Source organism: Brachyhypopomus gauderio, chromosome 20, assembly GCF_052324685.1.
Source record: "Brachyhypopomus gauderio isolate BG-103 chromosome 20, BGAUD_0.2, whole genome shotgun sequence".
NCBI lineage: Eukaryota > Metazoa > Chordata > Actinopteri > Gymnotiformes > Hypopomidae > Brachyhypopomus > Brachyhypopomus gauderio.
The window spans coordinates 2,363,666-2,382,096 of record NC_135230.1 but is presented as its reverse complement, the minus strand read 5'-3'; the positions used below and the strand labels follow the sequence as shown (position 1 = coordinate 2,382,096).

The 18,431-nt window shown below is 40.7% G+C and overlaps 1 protein-coding gene across 1 annotated transcript in view; it reads right to left on the bottom strand.

Moving 5' to 3' along the window:
* Positions 1-9,467: 9,467 nt before the first annotated feature.
* Positions 9,468-18,431, bottom strand: part of LOC143484285 (uncharacterized) — a 37,323-nt gene continuing 28,359 nt past the window's right edge. Inside the window, exons 17-25 of the mRNA XM_076982936.1 lie at positions 16,467-16,557; positions 16,196-16,319; positions 15,832-16,013; positions 14,653-14,808; positions 13,795-13,928; positions 10,974-11,107; positions 10,677-10,771; positions 10,230-10,500; positions 9,468-9,926 (exon numbers count right to left, since the gene is read on the bottom strand). Of these exons, the coding sequence (XP_076839051.1) occupies positions 9,838-9,926; positions 10,230-10,500; positions 10,677-10,771; positions 10,974-11,107; positions 13,795-13,928; positions 14,653-14,808; positions 15,832-16,013; positions 16,196-16,319; positions 16,467-16,557 (1,276 nt within the window). The 3' untranslated portion in view covers positions 9,468-9,837. The remainder of the gene's footprint in view (positions 9,927-10,229; positions 10,501-10,676; positions 10,772-10,973; positions 11,108-13,794; positions 13,929-14,652; positions 14,809-15,831; positions 16,014-16,195; positions 16,320-16,466; positions 16,558-18,431) is intronic.

Here is an 18,431-nt window from a genome sequence, read left to right as displayed (position 1 = left end):
TGCTCAAAAAGGAAGGCTTATTAGCATGATAAGGTTAATGATAAATGATCAAATTAGCCTTGCAGAGAAGTCTTTCAAGTAATACAACTTCCACATGCTCTGATACTGTTTAAAGTCTATATTAACCATTAGCCTAAGGACCATTAGTGGGCAGCACAGTGGCTTGGTGGTTAGCACGTTTGCCTCTCAGCACTGGGGTCTTGGGTTCAAGTCCCTATCTGAGTGGAGTTTCCATGTTCTCCCCGTGTCTGCGTGGGTTTCCTCCGGGGTCTCCGGTTTCCTCCCACAGTCCAAAGACATGGAGGTTAGGTAAATTGGCAAAATTCTCCCTGAGTATGTGTCTATTTCTCTCTCTGTTCAATAAAAAAAAGTTGTTGAGTGTGTGTGCTTGTGTGCCCAGTGGTGGATGGTGCTCTGCCACTAGGGTCTGTCCTCTCTCCCCTTCCTGCACCCCATTCAGTCTCCCAGGGGGCTGTGTATCCCGGTAGAGAGTACTCTGTGTGCAATTGGCTGCTGCTTCTCACCGGTGTGTGACTGGTTGTCTGTGATATAGCTGTGTTAACAATTGTAAAGTGCCTTGGGTATCCTGATAAGGCGCTATATAAATTGAAATTGAAACATTCATTAGTCTGTCTCAAATGACCTGTCTAATCATACAGGGACGCCCCATCATAATCAAACAGGGACGCTCCAACATAATCATACAGGGACGCTCCATCATAATCATACAGGGACGCTCCAACATAATCATACAGGGACGCTCCATCATAATCATACAGGGACGCTCCAACATAATCATACAGGGACGCTCCATCATAATCATACAGGGACACTCTATCATAATCATACAGGGACGCTCCAACATAATCATACAGGGACGCTCCTTCATAATCATACAGGGACGCTCCATCATAATCATACAGGGACGCTCCCTCATAATCATACAGGGACACCCTATCATAATCATACAGGGACGCTCCATCATAATCAAACAGGAACGCTCCATCATAATTAAACGGACGCTCCATCATAATCATACAGGGACGCTCCATCATATTCATACAGGGACGCTCTATCATAATCATATAGGGATGCTCCATCATAATTAAATGTATGCTCCATCATAGGGTGGTGTGGTAATACGAACTGCTTCACTCACTCTTCTGAGGGTTCTTGTCACTGTGATCAGCACTCCATCATTTAATCATAGCCTAATTTTTCTCAGTAAACACACTTTCAGGTCTTTTCACATGTCATAATAATATGGTTTGAAGTTAAATTATGTTAAAGAATTTAAAAGAAGATAAATAAACCAAGAAGTTACATATACATTAAATAAGTTTAAAATAAAAAAAAGAAGTGACGTGAGATATGAAACATGAGATGTGAAAAGCATTACTGCCTGGAGCACATTACCCAGTCAGGAACTAATTCCTACTGCTCACACACACCTCTCTGGAATCACATTAAGGTGGGAGACAGTAGCAAACCACACAGTAGCTGTTATGACATGATTGGCTTGTTAAAATATGAGCTTGAAAATGTTTATGCATTTGTCAGCTTTTGTCAGTGTCCTGTAATCTTCTAAACAGTATCCTTCAGTAAATTGTTGATAGATGGCAGAAGACTTCAAACATATATCCTCATAACTCAGATTACTGCTGACAGGTCTTACTGGATAAACAGAATTCTATCATGAATTCCAATCTTTGTCAATATTGTCACTTAGCAATGTGAAAGACATTCCTTAATAACTTTAGTTCTTGTCAGAACTATGAGACTTCTACCTAATTGACCTTTACCTTATATGCATGCACACAAAACAAACACGCAGTTTTATGCTTTAGTTAGTAAAATGAATTTTATATGCTCTTAATGACATTGTTAGGCCTCTGTCCTCTAAAGGAACCAGGACATAGGTAACCAACAGGTGCATAGGACTGTTACTGGTTAAAAGGCACATGACAACAAAGCTGATGGCGACCATACATTATTATTTACTGATAACCAGGGAGTGGTCCAAAACATGCAATAAACAATTAACATTAAGATGGTGTAAGATGGTGGGTGCAATAGTGCAGCGGCTTCTCACGCTCCCAGTGAAAACCCCGTTTTTAGTGTTTTTTATGTTGATTCTGAGCCCGACTTCACACGCTCCAAGCATCAACACAACACGTCAAGATAAAAGATGGCTTGGCAGAAAGAAACAACACTATGGATCACAGACTACGAGCTTTGCTAGGCAGACTGCGGCTCCTACAGACACCGGCATGGCGGAGCAGAGATCAGTGGACAAAGGCTAAAAGGAGCCAAAAGGAAGCAGAAACAGGGCAAACGCTCAGGGGTGCTAGTGTGGCAAAAGGTTAATGCTAACAGACCGTCAATCACATCTGTTTTCCTGGCCAATGTCCGCTCTCTGGACAACAAGTTGAATCTGCTGCGGCTGAGGATGAGCGTCTCGGAGGAGTTTAGGAACTGTTCTGTGGTGTGTATCACGGAGACCTGGCTGAACAAGAGCATGACGGACTCAGCCTTCTAGTTCGATGGACTGCAGCTCTTCCGGGCGGACCGTGACCTGTGGTCAGGGAAATCATGTGGAGGCGGAGTTTGTCTCTACATAAATAAAGGTTGGTGCAGGAACTGTAAGATGTAATATGATCTCTCTTTCTCCTGCAGGTCAGAACTCTTGCAGCAACATTCTGAACTGGCCAGACCATCGCTACACATCCATACATATTCATCCCATATAAACACCCTCACACACATATACACCCACACACATTCATCCCATATGTGCAACACACTCATATATGTACCCACACATACACCTACACCCATATATACATCTACACACCAGGAGTGGAAAGTAACGAATTTCATTTACTCACGTTACTGTAATTGAGTACTTTTTGTTTTTGAAATATGTAATTTCAGAACTCAGAAAGGAAAAGGGTTAAGACTGGTGGAGGTCAAATGTCCACAAGTTCTCTTACTGTTGAGGAGGAGAAGGCACTGGGGATACTGGGCCCCACAGCTAAGGGGTACTAGGGGATTTGATACAAGATTATATAGCTTCAGAGTGGATACCCACTGTCAGCTAGTACATGTCCAGCATCAAATGCACCGTCCCTAGCCATCTGACACACTCCAGAATTGGCCCAGATGAAGGAGTCCTGAGTACTCCCAGGACACTTGGCCACAATGTCCATAAAGAGGCCTTGGTGGTTGTGTATTACTTGTATATTCAAAGCAGAGAACCTTTACAGCAGATGTAGATGTAGGCTGGGAGTGTGTATGGGGATCAGAGTGATGTCCACCGCACCAACAACTCCACGAATGTAGATGTGTGTGTGTGTGTATATATACTAAGCTTTGCTTAGTCCGTGGGCATCACCAACAGTCTGCAGAAACCCACCTGTGGCATAAAATCAGAGGGCAGTCAGTAACTGCATTGTAGAGCTAAGGGCAAAATTCTCCATTCAAGCGAACTACATGGCTCCGTGGATTACATCGTCTTCTTAAATTATGTCTTCTGTTCAAAGCCAATACTCTGAAGAGCTGCCATGTTCCGATTAATCGATCCATTTTATTGGTTAAGTTAAAACAAGCTTAATAGGCCAACTTGTATCAATTTCTTTGCAAAGAATACATGAATTGTGAAAGTCTGAAACGATATTAACTGCACGATGATGAACGGAAAGATTTAATTAAATATTAGGAACATATCAACTAATGCTAAATAATTCAAAGTAGTGGCCTACATTTGATTTTTGTTGACACAATGTGGTATATGCGATGTAACTACGTCAAAAGAAAATATGCTACTAGGCTAATTATACACATAAACGCAAATGTTGTAATGCCATGCGTAAAACCAGCGCGAGTGAAATTAGCACCTCTATCCTTTTTGAGGTAGAACTGCATGTGAGCTTCGAGATTCTTAAGTTACGAGCACACACACACACACACACACACACACCAGTGATTACTAAGGGGCTGTGGTGCACACGTGCCCAGAGCAGTGGGCAGCCCTAGCCCGGCACCCAGGGAGCAGTTGGGGTTAGGTGCCTTGCTCAAGGGCACCTCAGTCATGACCTCAGATCTGGGAATCAAACATACGACCCTCTGGTCACAAGACCAGTTCCCTACCACCAAAATATAACTGCCCCATGACTACTATCGCCAGAGGATTTAGTTAGCACTATAACTGCATTGTCTCAGACACACTGGACTTGCATGCTCTTAAAAAATGCGCTGTGTGTTTTTGTCACCCTGCCCCCTGGTATACTCCTGAGCAGAGGTTAATGAAATCAAAAGGGCGTCAACAAACTAAACTAACGGTACATGCAGTTGCATACAAAGAACATATGTTAAAGTACAAAACTGCTTTAAATAAGTAAAAGGCAGACTTTCACACTTGAAAATATCAGCAGCTGCCAAAGAAATCCAAGAGTCTTATTTTCCATGATAAACAAACTTTTGATGCCTGCAAATAGTTTTGCATTTACATATTCATCAGCCCTCTGCAATGATTTCATGTTGTTTTTTAATGAAAAGGTGAGGAATATAAATTCTGAGTTTAAACCGGATATATTACCAGAATTTCCAGAATCTAGTCTAACTGTGACAAATTATCTATCCACCTTTCATCTTGTTGATAATAGCTTTGTAACTAGACTTATTATGAGTTCTAGGGCGACAACATGTATTCTGGACCCCTTGCCCACCTGCCTGGTCAAAGCTTGTCAGACATCACTTTGTCATCTTTTCACAGACATAATTAATACCTCTCGTACTACAGGTTTTGTTCCCCCCAGCTTAAAATTATCTGCCATTACACCAATCTTGAAGAAGCCAGGTCTTGCCCCTACTTTTTCCTGGTGGTATTGAGCCAATCAACAATCTCTATCCCTGGCTTTATCCAATCATCTGTGACCAAAGTTCACAACCTTGGTGTTATTTCAGACTCTACACTTCAGTACACATAACCCCAAAGATGAAAGAATTGCACTTCCAGTACAATATCGAATACAATATAAATCTCTACTCTTGGTTTTTAAGTGTTTGCATGGCGTGGCACCTGAGTATCTTTCTGTTCTGTTGTCAAGATACTGTCCTTCTCCATAACCAAGTCACTGAAGTCTCCTAAGATGCACAGTCTGGGGGAAGTTGGGATGCAGCATTTAAGCCACGTGGACAAGTCTACACATATTTTCTGCCAGAATTCCTGGACAGGCCTACAATCCCATATAGCATGCATATAGTTATCAATTACATTGCCTGTACAGTGTGTGCATATGTTTGACTGTGCTAGGCCCATTTGGAACATCCTTTGTCCTGTATAGTGTAATCTATGAAGGATTGTATTGTATAAGTTGTAAGTTGGGGCTTTTACTTATTTTGAAGATATTTGTACATATATCTGTCCAAAAGTTTTGATTTGGATTGATAGAAAGGTCTCTATATTTAGATTTGTTATATTTTATATTGGGCTCTTGTCTCTTCCCTTTTGTCACAGTGCCGCCCCTGACTCCTCCCTTTGGGCGTGTCTGTGTGTGTGTCACGGTCACAGCTCCGGACCCTTCCCTGTGGGCGTGCCGCTACGTTGTCTGCGTGTCGTTATGTCCATATTTGTAGTTCCGTGGGTGTGGGTCGTTTGTGAGCGTGTTCGTAGTCGCACCTATGCCTTGTCTTGAGATCACGAGGGTCTGTGTTAATCACCTATTTAATGTGCGTTCGTGCAGTGTCTTGTGCTCGTCTTTGTCTAAAGCTTGTTACATGTACAAGTGCTCGTGCTATTCGTGCAGCACTTTCACTTTTGTAATTAAAGAAGCGTTTTATGTCACCGTGCCTACTCGTTGTGCCTTCCTCGTCCCACCGTAACAATGTGTGAGTGTGTGCGTGCTTGTGTTTGTTCAGTTGTCGCACCTGTTGTGTTGTTGCTGCACTTGGTTCTCATTTATGTAAGAGTATTTATTCCTCGGTCTACCCCTTTCAGTATTAAAACTTTATAATAATGCACAAAATCTATTTTGTAAGGCTTTGATGAAAATTGTGTAAAAATAGAATCGATGTCAGAATTTCAGTCAAATCACAGAGCGCACAAATATGCACATGAACATTGGGTCAGAGGTACTGATCCATATACGGTCTACACACACCACAGCACTGGCCCAAAGACAGCACATCCCAGTCTGGAAGTGTCCTGTGTGTTCTGATGGGAGAGATAATATAATAATATTAATAAGTTTATTTTTTATAGCACCTTTCACAATCCCAAGGACGCTTTACATAAACATGGTCAAACATACGAGAGAAGAGTTGGGAGTATCAGCGAGAGTGGAAGTAGTGGGAGAATAGGAAGGTCTTTAGCTGATCTTTGAAAATAGGAAGAGAGGCAGAGGAGCGAAGAGAGGAAGGTAGAGAGTTCCAGAGAGTGGGGGCAGCAACACTGAAAGATCTGCCACCCGTAGTGGAGAGTCTGTGTCTTGGAATGGTTAATAGACCTGAGTTAGAGGACCTGAGCTGACGTGATGGAACGTGAGGGTGCAACAGGTTGGAGAGGTAGACAGGTGCGAGGCCATGGAGGGCTTTAAAAGTCATTAAGAGGATTTTGTAGAGGATGTGTTCTGAAACCGGGAGCCAGTGAAGTTTATGGAGGATTGGAGTGATATGTTCAAACTTTTTAGCTGAGACAAGGACTCTGGCTGCGGAATTTTGGATGTACTGGAGAGTGCGAAGTGTTTTTGCAGGTAGACCAAAGAGCAGTGAGTTACAATAATCCAATCTGGTAGTGATGAAAGCATGAACCAAGGTTTCGGCAGCTGTAGGTGAAAGTATGGGCCGAAGCCGAGCTATGTTCCGGAGGTGGAGAAAGGCAGACTTACAGACTGAATTGATGTGAGGTACAAACGTGAGGCAGGAGTCAAACAGAACACCTAAATTATGCACAGTAGGCGACTGGCTAACAGAGGCGTCATCAACATTTAGACTGCACTCTAAAGACAGAGATGACTGACTTGGTGCCAATAACTAGGAGTTCTGTTTTGGATGCATTTAGTTTGAGGAAATTGCAGCTAAGCCAGTGTGTTATTTCGTGAATACAGGACAGCAGTGTGGAAGGAGGGAAGGAATCTGTTGGTTTGAAATCAAGGTAGATCTGAGTGTCATCGGCGTAAAAGTGATAATTAAGATTGAAAGAACGGATGATATTACCAAGAGGTAGTATGTATATGATAAATAACAGGGGACCGAGAACGGAACCTTGTGGCACACCCTGGGTGATTGGAGCAGAAATGGACTTGTGCTTCCCAATATTAACATACTGAGACCTGTCAGTAAGATAAGATGTAAACCAGGATAGCACAGTGCCAGAGAGTCCAATACTGGAAAGCCGTGAGAGGAGTATGTTATGGTTAACAGTGTCGAAAGCAGCAGTGAGATCGAGGAGCAGAAGGACAGATGTACGAGCAGAGTCAGAGGAAAGGAGAGTATTTAGTACACTGAGGAGAGCTGTCTCAGTGCTGTGAAGGGAGCAGAAACCTGACTGAAATGAATCAAAAAGATTATTGGTGGACAGAAAAGCCTGTAGCTGTATGGCAACAGCCCTCTCGAGCACTTTGGATAGAAAAGGCAGATTGGAGATAGGTCTGTAGTTATGTAGATCAGAACAGTCAAGGCCAGGTTTCTTAAGGACAGGAGATGCAGCATGTCTGTTGATTAGTGACACCGCAAGTGTGTGAGGCACCACAGGTCCGTTCTGCTGCTGTTAGACTGAACCACTGACCACTCCTGTACAACCAGCACTGATCTCAGTACAGTACAGTCTCTCCCTCTTGTCTGTACATTTACATCACTACTGTACAACCAGCACTGATCTCAGTACAGTACAGATTCTCTCTCCATCTGTACATTCACATCACTACAGTACAACCAGCACTGATCTCAGTACAGTACAGTCTCTCCCTCTTGTCTGTACATTAACATCACTACTGTATAACCAGCATTGATCTCAGTACAGTACAGATTCTCTCTCCATCTGTACATTCACATCACTACTGTACAACCAGCACTGATCTCAGTACAGTACAGATTCTCTCTCTATTTGCCCATTCACATCACTACAGTGCAGGGGTCACCAACGTGGCACCATGTCGCCCGCGAGGACGTCACAAGTCGCCCGCGGGCTTGTTTTAAAAATAGCTCACTATAGCGCCATGCACCAAAGCGCTGCATCGTTTATGTTTTTGCTACTATTATAGATTGTCCGCGGTTGCTAGCGGTCTTCCCCCTTAGCAATTGACACTCGCACACGCACACCTTTCGTTAAACCCCCCCCCCCCAACCCCCGCTTAACAACCTTTGTTCGATTGATGCGTATTAATCTGGTAGCCCTCCGCAATAATTGCTATCCAAGAAGTAGCTCCCAGTTTCAAAAAGGTTGGTGACCCCTGCTACAGTGCAACCAGCACTGATCCAGAAATGACTCCTCACACTTTAGATTACAATCACACTGTTACAACACATCACTGTAATTTATACACTGTACATTTTGCTCCGCTGTAATTTATTCCATGGTGTAAATTTAAAATTCTATATTGTAGTAGCGTAGGTTTATTATTATATTATTATTTTATTTAGTGTATATTTCCTGTGGCATTCTTAGCGAGGAGCAAAGTAAGATTTTCATTGTATCTTAGGAAACCTGTTCCCTCTGTGCATATGACAATAAACACTTTGAATCCTTGAATCCTTGAATCTCAGAACAGTACAGATTCTCTCTCTGTCTGCCCATTCACATCACTACAGTACAACCAGCACTGATCTCAGAACAGTACAGAATCTCTCTCTATCTGCCCATTCACATCACTACAGTACAACCAGCACTGATCTCAGAACAGTACAGACTCCATCTGTCCATTCAGCAGACTTCAGACCTCAGTGAGATTTACAACTAGCATTGTTAGCATTCAATCTTAAAAATACTGTTGTAGAAAATTGGTTATTTATGTTTTATAGTATGTAAGTGTGTATATAATCTGTTCTACTGTGTAAACACACAATTGCTTATGCAAGACGTTGTTAGTGTTGTAATTTAGAATTTCAGGTATGTGTTTGAGCTTTTTATAACTTTTTATTACTCAAACTTTAAAACTATTTGTACAAAAAAATACAAATAAACATTTTATTGATCATTATTATTTTTTGTTTATTGAGGATGAAAACACTTGAAAGCTGGCATAAGCAAATACTTTTTTTCCCCAAATTAAATTAATAATAAAAAAATAATTACAATTAGATAACTAACATTTAAATAAATCAGACCCACCCCAGTATTTATCATCAGTATGTCATAACAGATCTACGCGAGGTTTCTTCCTAATCCCCACCATCATAGGGAGTTGAGGTCTCCACTGTCGCCTTTGGCTTGATCATTAGGGATCTGGACCCATACGATTGTAAAGCTGCTTTGTGACATGTGTTGTAAAAAGTTATATAAATAAATTTGAATTTGACTTTGACCTACTGTGCTCTAACAAGAAAATTAATGATCTCCAGAAAGTACAATATATAAGTATTATTAGTGCTTTATTATTTAATCATTAGAAACATCTAACAAAGATTTGTGTGATTCATAATTTGACATACATTTTTATGAGAGTGCAATTAATAATACTAATAAAAAAATAATAACATGTCAGACATATGGCTAACTATGACAAGTTGTGACTGGTTACAAGTTGATGTATGAATATTTTAGCATTGGGTTTATATGGTGTTAGATTTTGGTGTCAGCAACATTTATAGTGACTGGTGTGTATTTATAGTGTTTGATGGTTAATGCACTGTGTGCAGAGTAACCGTCAGAAGTCCCACAAACAGAGAGAGACGCCACAGTCCTGCTTCACCATGAACTGTTGCACATCCTGGAAAACACAGATCATAAAACTATATGAACTCTGGGACAAGCAGTTCACTAGTGGTGTCATGCATACAGGGTCTGGGAACTCCACTACCCACAAGTCCACTGACTCCTCTAGCGGCAAAACACTTTAGTTATTTTGCTCTCTACCATTTTACCATCTCTACCATGTTTAAATTTAAAGTCTGTTATAAATAAAATATATTATTACTGAAACTGTGGAAACTAGTACACACACAATGAGAAATATTAAACTCACAACAGAAACAATAATGTCTTTCTACTTTTTGAAGAACTTTGTTCTTACCAGCTGTGGTATTGGCAGTATAGTTAGTGAAGGTGGTGAGAACACTGGTTTTAGTGATAGTAGTTGTAGTGTTCATGCTGATTTTGTTGACAGTAGGAGTGGTGTTTGCAGTGCTGGGGTTTTGTTTTCCAATCAGTCCTATTCTCAGAGTGTCCAGCTGAAACTGGTACTGCTGAAGTCTCCATGATTGGACCACTGTGTTGTTCTCAAACAGCTTCAGAACAGGTAAATTATTCCTAAACAGATCATTCACTGCACTCACATTCAGGGCCTGACACACACACACAAACACACACACACACACACACACACACACACACACACACACACAAATAAAGACAGCATTTAAGGTATTTAATGATTATATGGTGTTAAATTTTGGTGTCAGCACCAAATCTTTGAACTTTCACTCTACATTATTATGCAAGTTGTGTTTTTATATCATACCATGACCGCATTTGGGTCCAGGTTAATGAAGGTGGTTATATCCATGCTGATGTTCTTAGCAGCAAGAGATATTATATCTGACAGAGGAGCTCCACCTACAGACAGACACGCAGACATGCAGGTGTGTATTCATTTTGGAATTGATTATAATCTTGAGTTGTGAGAGTATTAATAAGGGAAATATAAGGCAAATGTTTCTGAGTTGGGGAAAAACTAGGGAAGAACTCTTCTAGGACTCGGTTGTGTGTCCGTGTGTGTTTGTTTGGGTTTGTGTGTGTGTGTGTGTGTGCTTTATACCTAGAAATGGACAGATGAGTTGGTAATATTTTGGCATATTGCTGGTTTCGTTAATAAATGCGATGACAGCGATATTGTACAAAGTGTTTTTCTGAGAAAATGAGCACGAGGACAAATCAGCTGGATGTGCAAACCTGCAGATACAAAAGACAGAAATCCTGAGACTGCATCTTTAATTTAAACATCTGTGGTGATCCTACATCATTTGTTCATATGTCATCCTGTATCATTTAGGTATTAAACAAGCACCATCCATCCATCCATCCATTCATCCATCCATCCATCCATCCATCCATCCATCCATCCATCCACTCATCCATCCATCCATCCATCCATCCATTCATTCATCCATCCATCCATCCATCCATCCATCCATCCATCCATCAGGTAGAATAAAAAATGACAAGAGAAAAAAATTAATGTGTGTGCAGTCAGTGATGATTTGTGTGTCCAACGTGTAATGGTAGGTACATGTAGAGCAGGTAATCAACTATATTTCTCCGCGGTCCAAATTTGGCAGATCCGGGGGGGGGCGTTCGAACGTAAGTTGTTGAGGGGGGGGTGGCGGCGAACGTAACACTCGTGACGGAGTGTTTTTCAATAGCGCTGAAATAAATGCTCCGGTTCACAATGAATTCTCCCGTCAAAATAAAATTTTTTTTTTAACAATTTATTCTGGGTCCGGATGGGATGGCATTTGGGTCCATATCCAGTTAATCAGGAATGAGATTGGGTCCGGACAGGACTGCGTTCGGATCCGGATCTGGACCGTGGTCCGGATCTGGACCGTGGTCCGCCTGTTGGTGACCTCTGATGTAGAGAGATACATAAAGAGAGGCTCCACACCACAGGTACTATCACCACAGGTAATATCACCACAGGTGTTACAACCACAGGTACTATCACCACAGGTATTACCACCACAGGTATTACAACCACAGGTCTTACAACCACAGATGTTATGACTACAGGTCAGTGGGGAACCGTCAGGGCCCTCTACGCCCTCTCAGAGGGCCTAAAATATTCTTAAAACAAATATATATAATATAATTTATCCAATTTTATTTTATCTACTTACAGTTTGACAATTGACATCTAAACAATTACAAAAATATAAGCAAATAAATTATTCAACCGTGTCTATTCAATCTGTGTTGGAAGGTGAGGGGTTAAGTGGAAGCCTGTGAGCCTGTGTCTCCCCCTATCAGCACTGTGATGCCCGCTGTTCGTTTACAGAGGACCTGGCAGTTATAATTCAGCGCAATACCAATTTCAAATGACAGCAAAATTGACCAATAATATCTTCCGTCTTAGTGGGCGGGCTTAACTGTATGATAATTGCCGCCTGCTGTGGCGACGCTAGCTGTCATTAGCGTACCACCTATAGCTAGTTTCGATTCATTCATTTGATGCCCTCATGCGCGTTGTTTACATATTCTGCTCCCGAGGAACACGGAGCTGTGAACCTTATTTTGTTGGAACCTTATTTTGCTTAAGAAGTTATCTAGTACAGATGTTATTGTTTATTGCATTTCTAAAGCTGTACTGTCGTCTGGATTTTTAATTTGTTTTTTAATTGCAGTGGGTTAGCTAACAATTGGTTAGCTGCTTACTTAGCACTTCTCATGACATTTCTGCATAGAACTAGTATGCACTTATTTCATTTAGTGAAGAGACATTCCTGTAAATGTTACAGGATTTACACATTAATGCTTGTGACGCGTGAAATTGGAGGCGGGGCATGAACTCGGAGGTGGGGCACAATGCAGAGTGAGGGGAGGGGGAGGGGCCTGGTAGTTGTACTCATTTGAATTTGCATGTTCACGTTCTTCTCAATCTTACTGACTGCAGATTTATGCAATTTGTGTGGATGAAATTTGAATGTGTGTGTGTGTGTTTGTGTGCGTGAGTGTGTGCGTATGAGCAGAGTTGTATAGTAACGAAGTAGAACTACTTCGGTACTGTACTTAAGTACTAAAATGCTGTATCTGTACTTTACTGGAGTATTATTTTTTTCTCCTACTTCCACTTTTACTTCACTACATATTTTCCATCAGTTTAATACTTTTACTCTGATATATTTTTTACGTGCTGTATAGTTACTCGTTACAATTATATACATGTTAGCTGGCACTGTCACCGGGTCAAGCGATCAGGCTGTCTTATGAAAACTGCGCATGTTCCGGTCGCGTCTCGTTAACTCTGCTGCTGCCTTCACTGAACACTTGAGCTTCGTAATCTAGGTTCACTTGACACGCTGTTACTGCGGCAAGGTCCGCGCGGCAAAAATGACGCAATCCGGTGGCTCCGCCCATGCGCGTTAACCACCCTTAGAATCCGACAGACGGATTTTACGTCCAAAATACACCTCGTTTTCTCAGCTAAATTATGGCGAATTTGTACTTTTGCGTCAAACCTACAACGTAGCGGGACATAGGTTATCTGTTTTTTGTGTACGAAGTGTTAACCCCAGTTTTTTAAGTACATACAGAACACTTGTATTTGTGATCTTTGACATCTTTGATTTGTAAGTGATATATAAAAACAATTGATAATCAAACTTTGATGGCTTTCTTTAATTAATTCAAAACACAATACTTGTACTTTTTACTTTCAGTACTTGAGTAATAAATTTTAGACTAAACTACTTGCAATACTCAAGTACAAAAATGCTGAATACTTCTGTACTTCTACTTAAGTAAAGTTTTTAAAGAACACTTCAACTTCTAAATGTTTTGATAGAGTACTTGTACTTTTACTCAAGTATGGGTCTCGAATACTTTATACAACACTGCGTATGAGTGTGTGTGTGTGTACTTACCTCAGGCTGTTAACAGTAATGGTTCTCAGTACACTGGTGCTTAAAGAACAGAGGCTGGAGCCAACTGCATTTATTTCACCAGTCCCCAATGTGTTTCCAGGAACACTCAAATAATTCATTATGACTGCAGTACTCTATAACACACATACACACACACACACATGCACAAAAGAGTCATTTCTTGAGGTCACTAGCTCCATCTAGTGGTTGTCCTGTGGTTGCTAAATCATTTAATTCTTAGATTTAACAGGCATGAGTCTCTCTCAGCTTGTCTTTCCATTAAAGACATTAAAGATCTATTTCCATAAAGACATTAAAGATCTGTTTGATGAGCTTGAGTAAGTTGAAAGGCACTATATAAATGTAAGTTCATTCATTCAAAGATGACATGTTAAAGTTACATGAATGAACAGGAGCATAGTAATTAACTGCCTGTTTCTCCTGACATTTGCAGCATATTATTACAGTATGAGACATCTGAAGTGTATGTGGAACGTATTTAACCAAAAATGGCCCTAATGCTCTAGATATTTACTAAAGGAAGAAGTCAGAGATTCAGAATTAGAGCTCTTAAAGTGAAGGACATTTTCCATAATAATGGTGAATGGTTACAATTGTGGGGACAATATTAACTGCAGTGCACATGTTCTGATTATCTTTTTATATTTATGTATTTCCTTAATTAAATATTAGTGAATTGCATTAAGTGTGGACAATTTCATCTCACTAAATGTTTATAACTGAATATATTTCTCTGTAATTACCCCTTGCATCAAAATAATGAGAAATTGACCATGGTTTCAAAACCAAAAACCCAATACATTCTACACACATACACTGATGGATGTGACGTGTTACCTGGTCTGAAGTCCAGGCCCCATTAACTGGGTTCATTAAAGATGCCAGTGTGTCTATTGTGGTGATGGTCCAATTGCTGATTTCACTGACTGTGGCCACATGAGATGTGGGACCCAGTATCTGCAACACACTGTCCTCAAGACCTGAGGGGTACAACTGTAACACAAACACACACACACACACACACACACACACACACACACACACACACACACACACACACATACAATTAACTCCTCATAGACTATGCATAACTAGGAGTGTACTCATTCACTGGAGAATTTGGTTAATATAAATCCTTTCACAAAAATGATGAAAACAACACAAACACAAACACACACCATTAACCCCCATTAGACTCCATGTGAACACACCTATAAGACTTCATGTCAACACACCCATATGGGTCTGTGTCAACAACCCCATTAAACTAATAGCCTTCAACAATATCAAATACATCTGCATTAACTACCCCAATGGCAATAGCCCTTCAACAGTAATTGCCCCACCACAGGAAAATACCCCCTCAACAAAAAAATCCACATCTAAACAAGCTTTTAACAGAAACTACACAGTAATCTTAATAGCCATCAACTACAATAACCCCAACAGGTCAATAACCCCTCAATATCAACTATCCCACAGCCAATTACCCCTCAGCAGTAATTGCCCCAAACAGCTAAATTACCTCTTAACATCAACAACCCCATTAAACTAATAGCCTTCAACAATATCAAATACATCTGCATTAACTACCCCAATGTGACCCCTCAATGTCAACTACCCCACAGCAGTAATTGCTCCAAACAGCTAAACTCAGGGTTGGCAACTTTTCAAAATCACTTGGAGTGAGATTTGGTTTGGGGGGGTGTGGGGTGGGGTGTGTCAAACGTCTCCCTTTGGGAGGGGGGGGGGGGGGGGGGGGGGGGGGGGGGGTTCGCCAGACTGTTAACAATAAAATAATCTTTAACATTAGGTCATCAACATTCAAAACAGCGTTTTAGCTGCTTTGCAAGCCAACATAGTTTGTTCACAAACTTTGCCTTTCTAGTTAATTATATTATCCCGTTACTGACAAAATGATGCCGTTACCAGCGTTAACGTTACCAGCGTTATTCGCCACACTGAACCTATATATAGCATGTCCTGTGTGTCCATTGTGTCCTCAGTAATGCTGACCTGGTTTAATTTGTTAAGAATGATCCTCTCAAAGCTGGGGTCCACAACTTTCTGAGTGATGGCAGCTGGATTGTTCTTCAACACAGTTAAACTGAGACACAAATCAAACTGGGTTGAATCGTAGCCATTAGGGAATGATGTATCTGCAATGGTTGCTTCTGTGATTTCACCTGCAGTACATTCTGTGAGACACGGAGAGAAAAGATTAATTACATTCTTCTATACTGGATAAATTATGCTACCAAATGACCTTTACTAAACTGGTAAGGACATTTACATATAGCTGGACACATTATAGCCTTATACACCAGTGTCCCTGTGTGTCAGTGTTCAAATGTGTGTTTCTGCTGTGAGGCACTGATACCTGCAGCACGTTTACTCTTGATATTTGTGTTGCTTGCTGTGAATAATCTCTGTAGTGTTGTTATTGGAATGTTCTGTGTCTTCAGGGTAGGGATGAATGACCTCAGAAATGTCATTTTGTCCGTCTTCAAGAATGCAGTAACACACACAGAGAGACACATAATGGATAAATAAATACAGAATGAAATTACATAACACACCCTTCAAATGACCAGAATCTCCCTAGCTAAACAAACAAGGAAATAAACAGACAAAAAAACTAAATTACATACAGAACTAAATTTGGCCCAGAATTCCGTGTTCAAGTACAGGGGCAGGTTGCCTAACTGCTGTAGTGTCTGTAGTTTCCATGTTGAGGGATTTCTGTGGACAGAAGCACAAGGTAAGATCCTATACACTCTACAACTATACATACACACTACACCTACACACACATTCTACACCTATACACATACTACACCTCGTCATACTGCCCCGTCGCCGTATCCCCATGACGTCACATGCCCCGCCCCCCTGTCTTGTCACCTTTTTAACCCCTGACCCATGTTCATGCCTGAATAACTGTGCGTTATCGTGAATATATGTGCCGTTACTTGACAACGCGTCCACGGATTGATACAGAGAATGAGAATACCGTGATGTTATCACACATATCTGCAGGGTTAGAACACTTCTCAACCAGTCGGATTGTGAACTAACTGTTGTATAATTGGCGAATAATCATTTAGTGTTAGAAGGGGAGGGACAAATGTGAATTTTGATTGGACATAAATTTAAGTAGATTTCTCGATGGGACCAATTAGGTTTACAAATTTATATGTAATTCATTGGCCCTTTGGCGAACTACTCGGAAAGGGGTGGCGAGCTACTGGTAGCTCGCGAGCGACGTGTTGGAGACCCCTGATCTAACGCAACTAAGTTACTTTTAAAAGGAGTAATCGGTAATCAGTAATCGAATTACTTTTTCAAGGTAACTAAGCCATCACTGGCTATACACCCTACACCAACACACTACACCTACACACACTCTACACTTACACAAAGAGAAATGCGTCCGAGCTTTATGTCTTTCTTTTAACCTAAAGAAGGATGCACCCATGAGGACGCACCGATGTGCCCATCTCAGCCTCTGATTTGAACACAAAATCGCTGTCACAACAATGCAGCAAACCCAGGCAAGTAGAACAGTTTAAGATGCAGATTATATTTTTTGAGTGACTTAGAAGTTTTGGAATGGATCAGCAGTGACTGGACTCAAATTTATACCATACTAGATATAAGTCTAAGATATGACATTTCATTTTGGTTTGGTAAATTTTCAACACAGTTAAAGAATAACTAGTGTTGAAAAGTTACTGGAGATAGTCAGTATAGTCACAAAAATGGTTCCATGAATAAAACTACCTAGAGGTTAAAGATCACATAACATTTAAAACAAAGCTTTGTTTTTTGTTTGCATCCGCCCATTATAAGGACAATCTCCATAAAGTTGAATGTCTCTCTATTGCAATATTTAGTTCATTTATATTTACTTTTATTTTCATTAGGGGTGGGCATAGATAAATTTTTTTAATCTAGATTAATCTCACTGAAATCTTGAAATTAATCTAGATTAATTGTCACGTTGAGGACCCCGGCCCCTCCCTTTTGGGCGTGTGTCAACGTTGTCTACGTGCTTTGTCTGCGTCAGTGGATATCCGTGGTTAGGGTTTTGTCGTGTGATTAATAAGTCTCACCTGTGAATCATCTCGTGATCACGCGGGGCTAATATGGTTTGTCTATTTAATGTGCGCTCGTGCAGTGTCCTGTGCTCGTCGTTGTCTAATGTCCACACATTGTTGTGTGCTTGTGTCTGTTTATCGTGCGCTATTGCGCAACATATATATATATATATATATATATATATATATATATATATATATATATATATAAGTAAAGTGACGTTTGCTGCCACAAAGGATTTGTGTCTCGTCCTTCACGCCGCACCCACCGTCACATTAATCTAGATTAATCTATATTAAAATGGATATAGCATATGCGTGCTACCCAAGTAATGACTAAAAGTCACTCTTTGAGATAGGGTTTCTTAATACAGAGGGTGCATTAGACTAGGGGCTCATCTCCTGTTTCCAAAATGCATCAATGACTGCTTGAGAAAGCTGTTCTACTTTGATACTTGAAAAAAAAAACATGCTCAATAAAATGTAGGCTACTCGTGTTCAACGGTTTATTCAGTT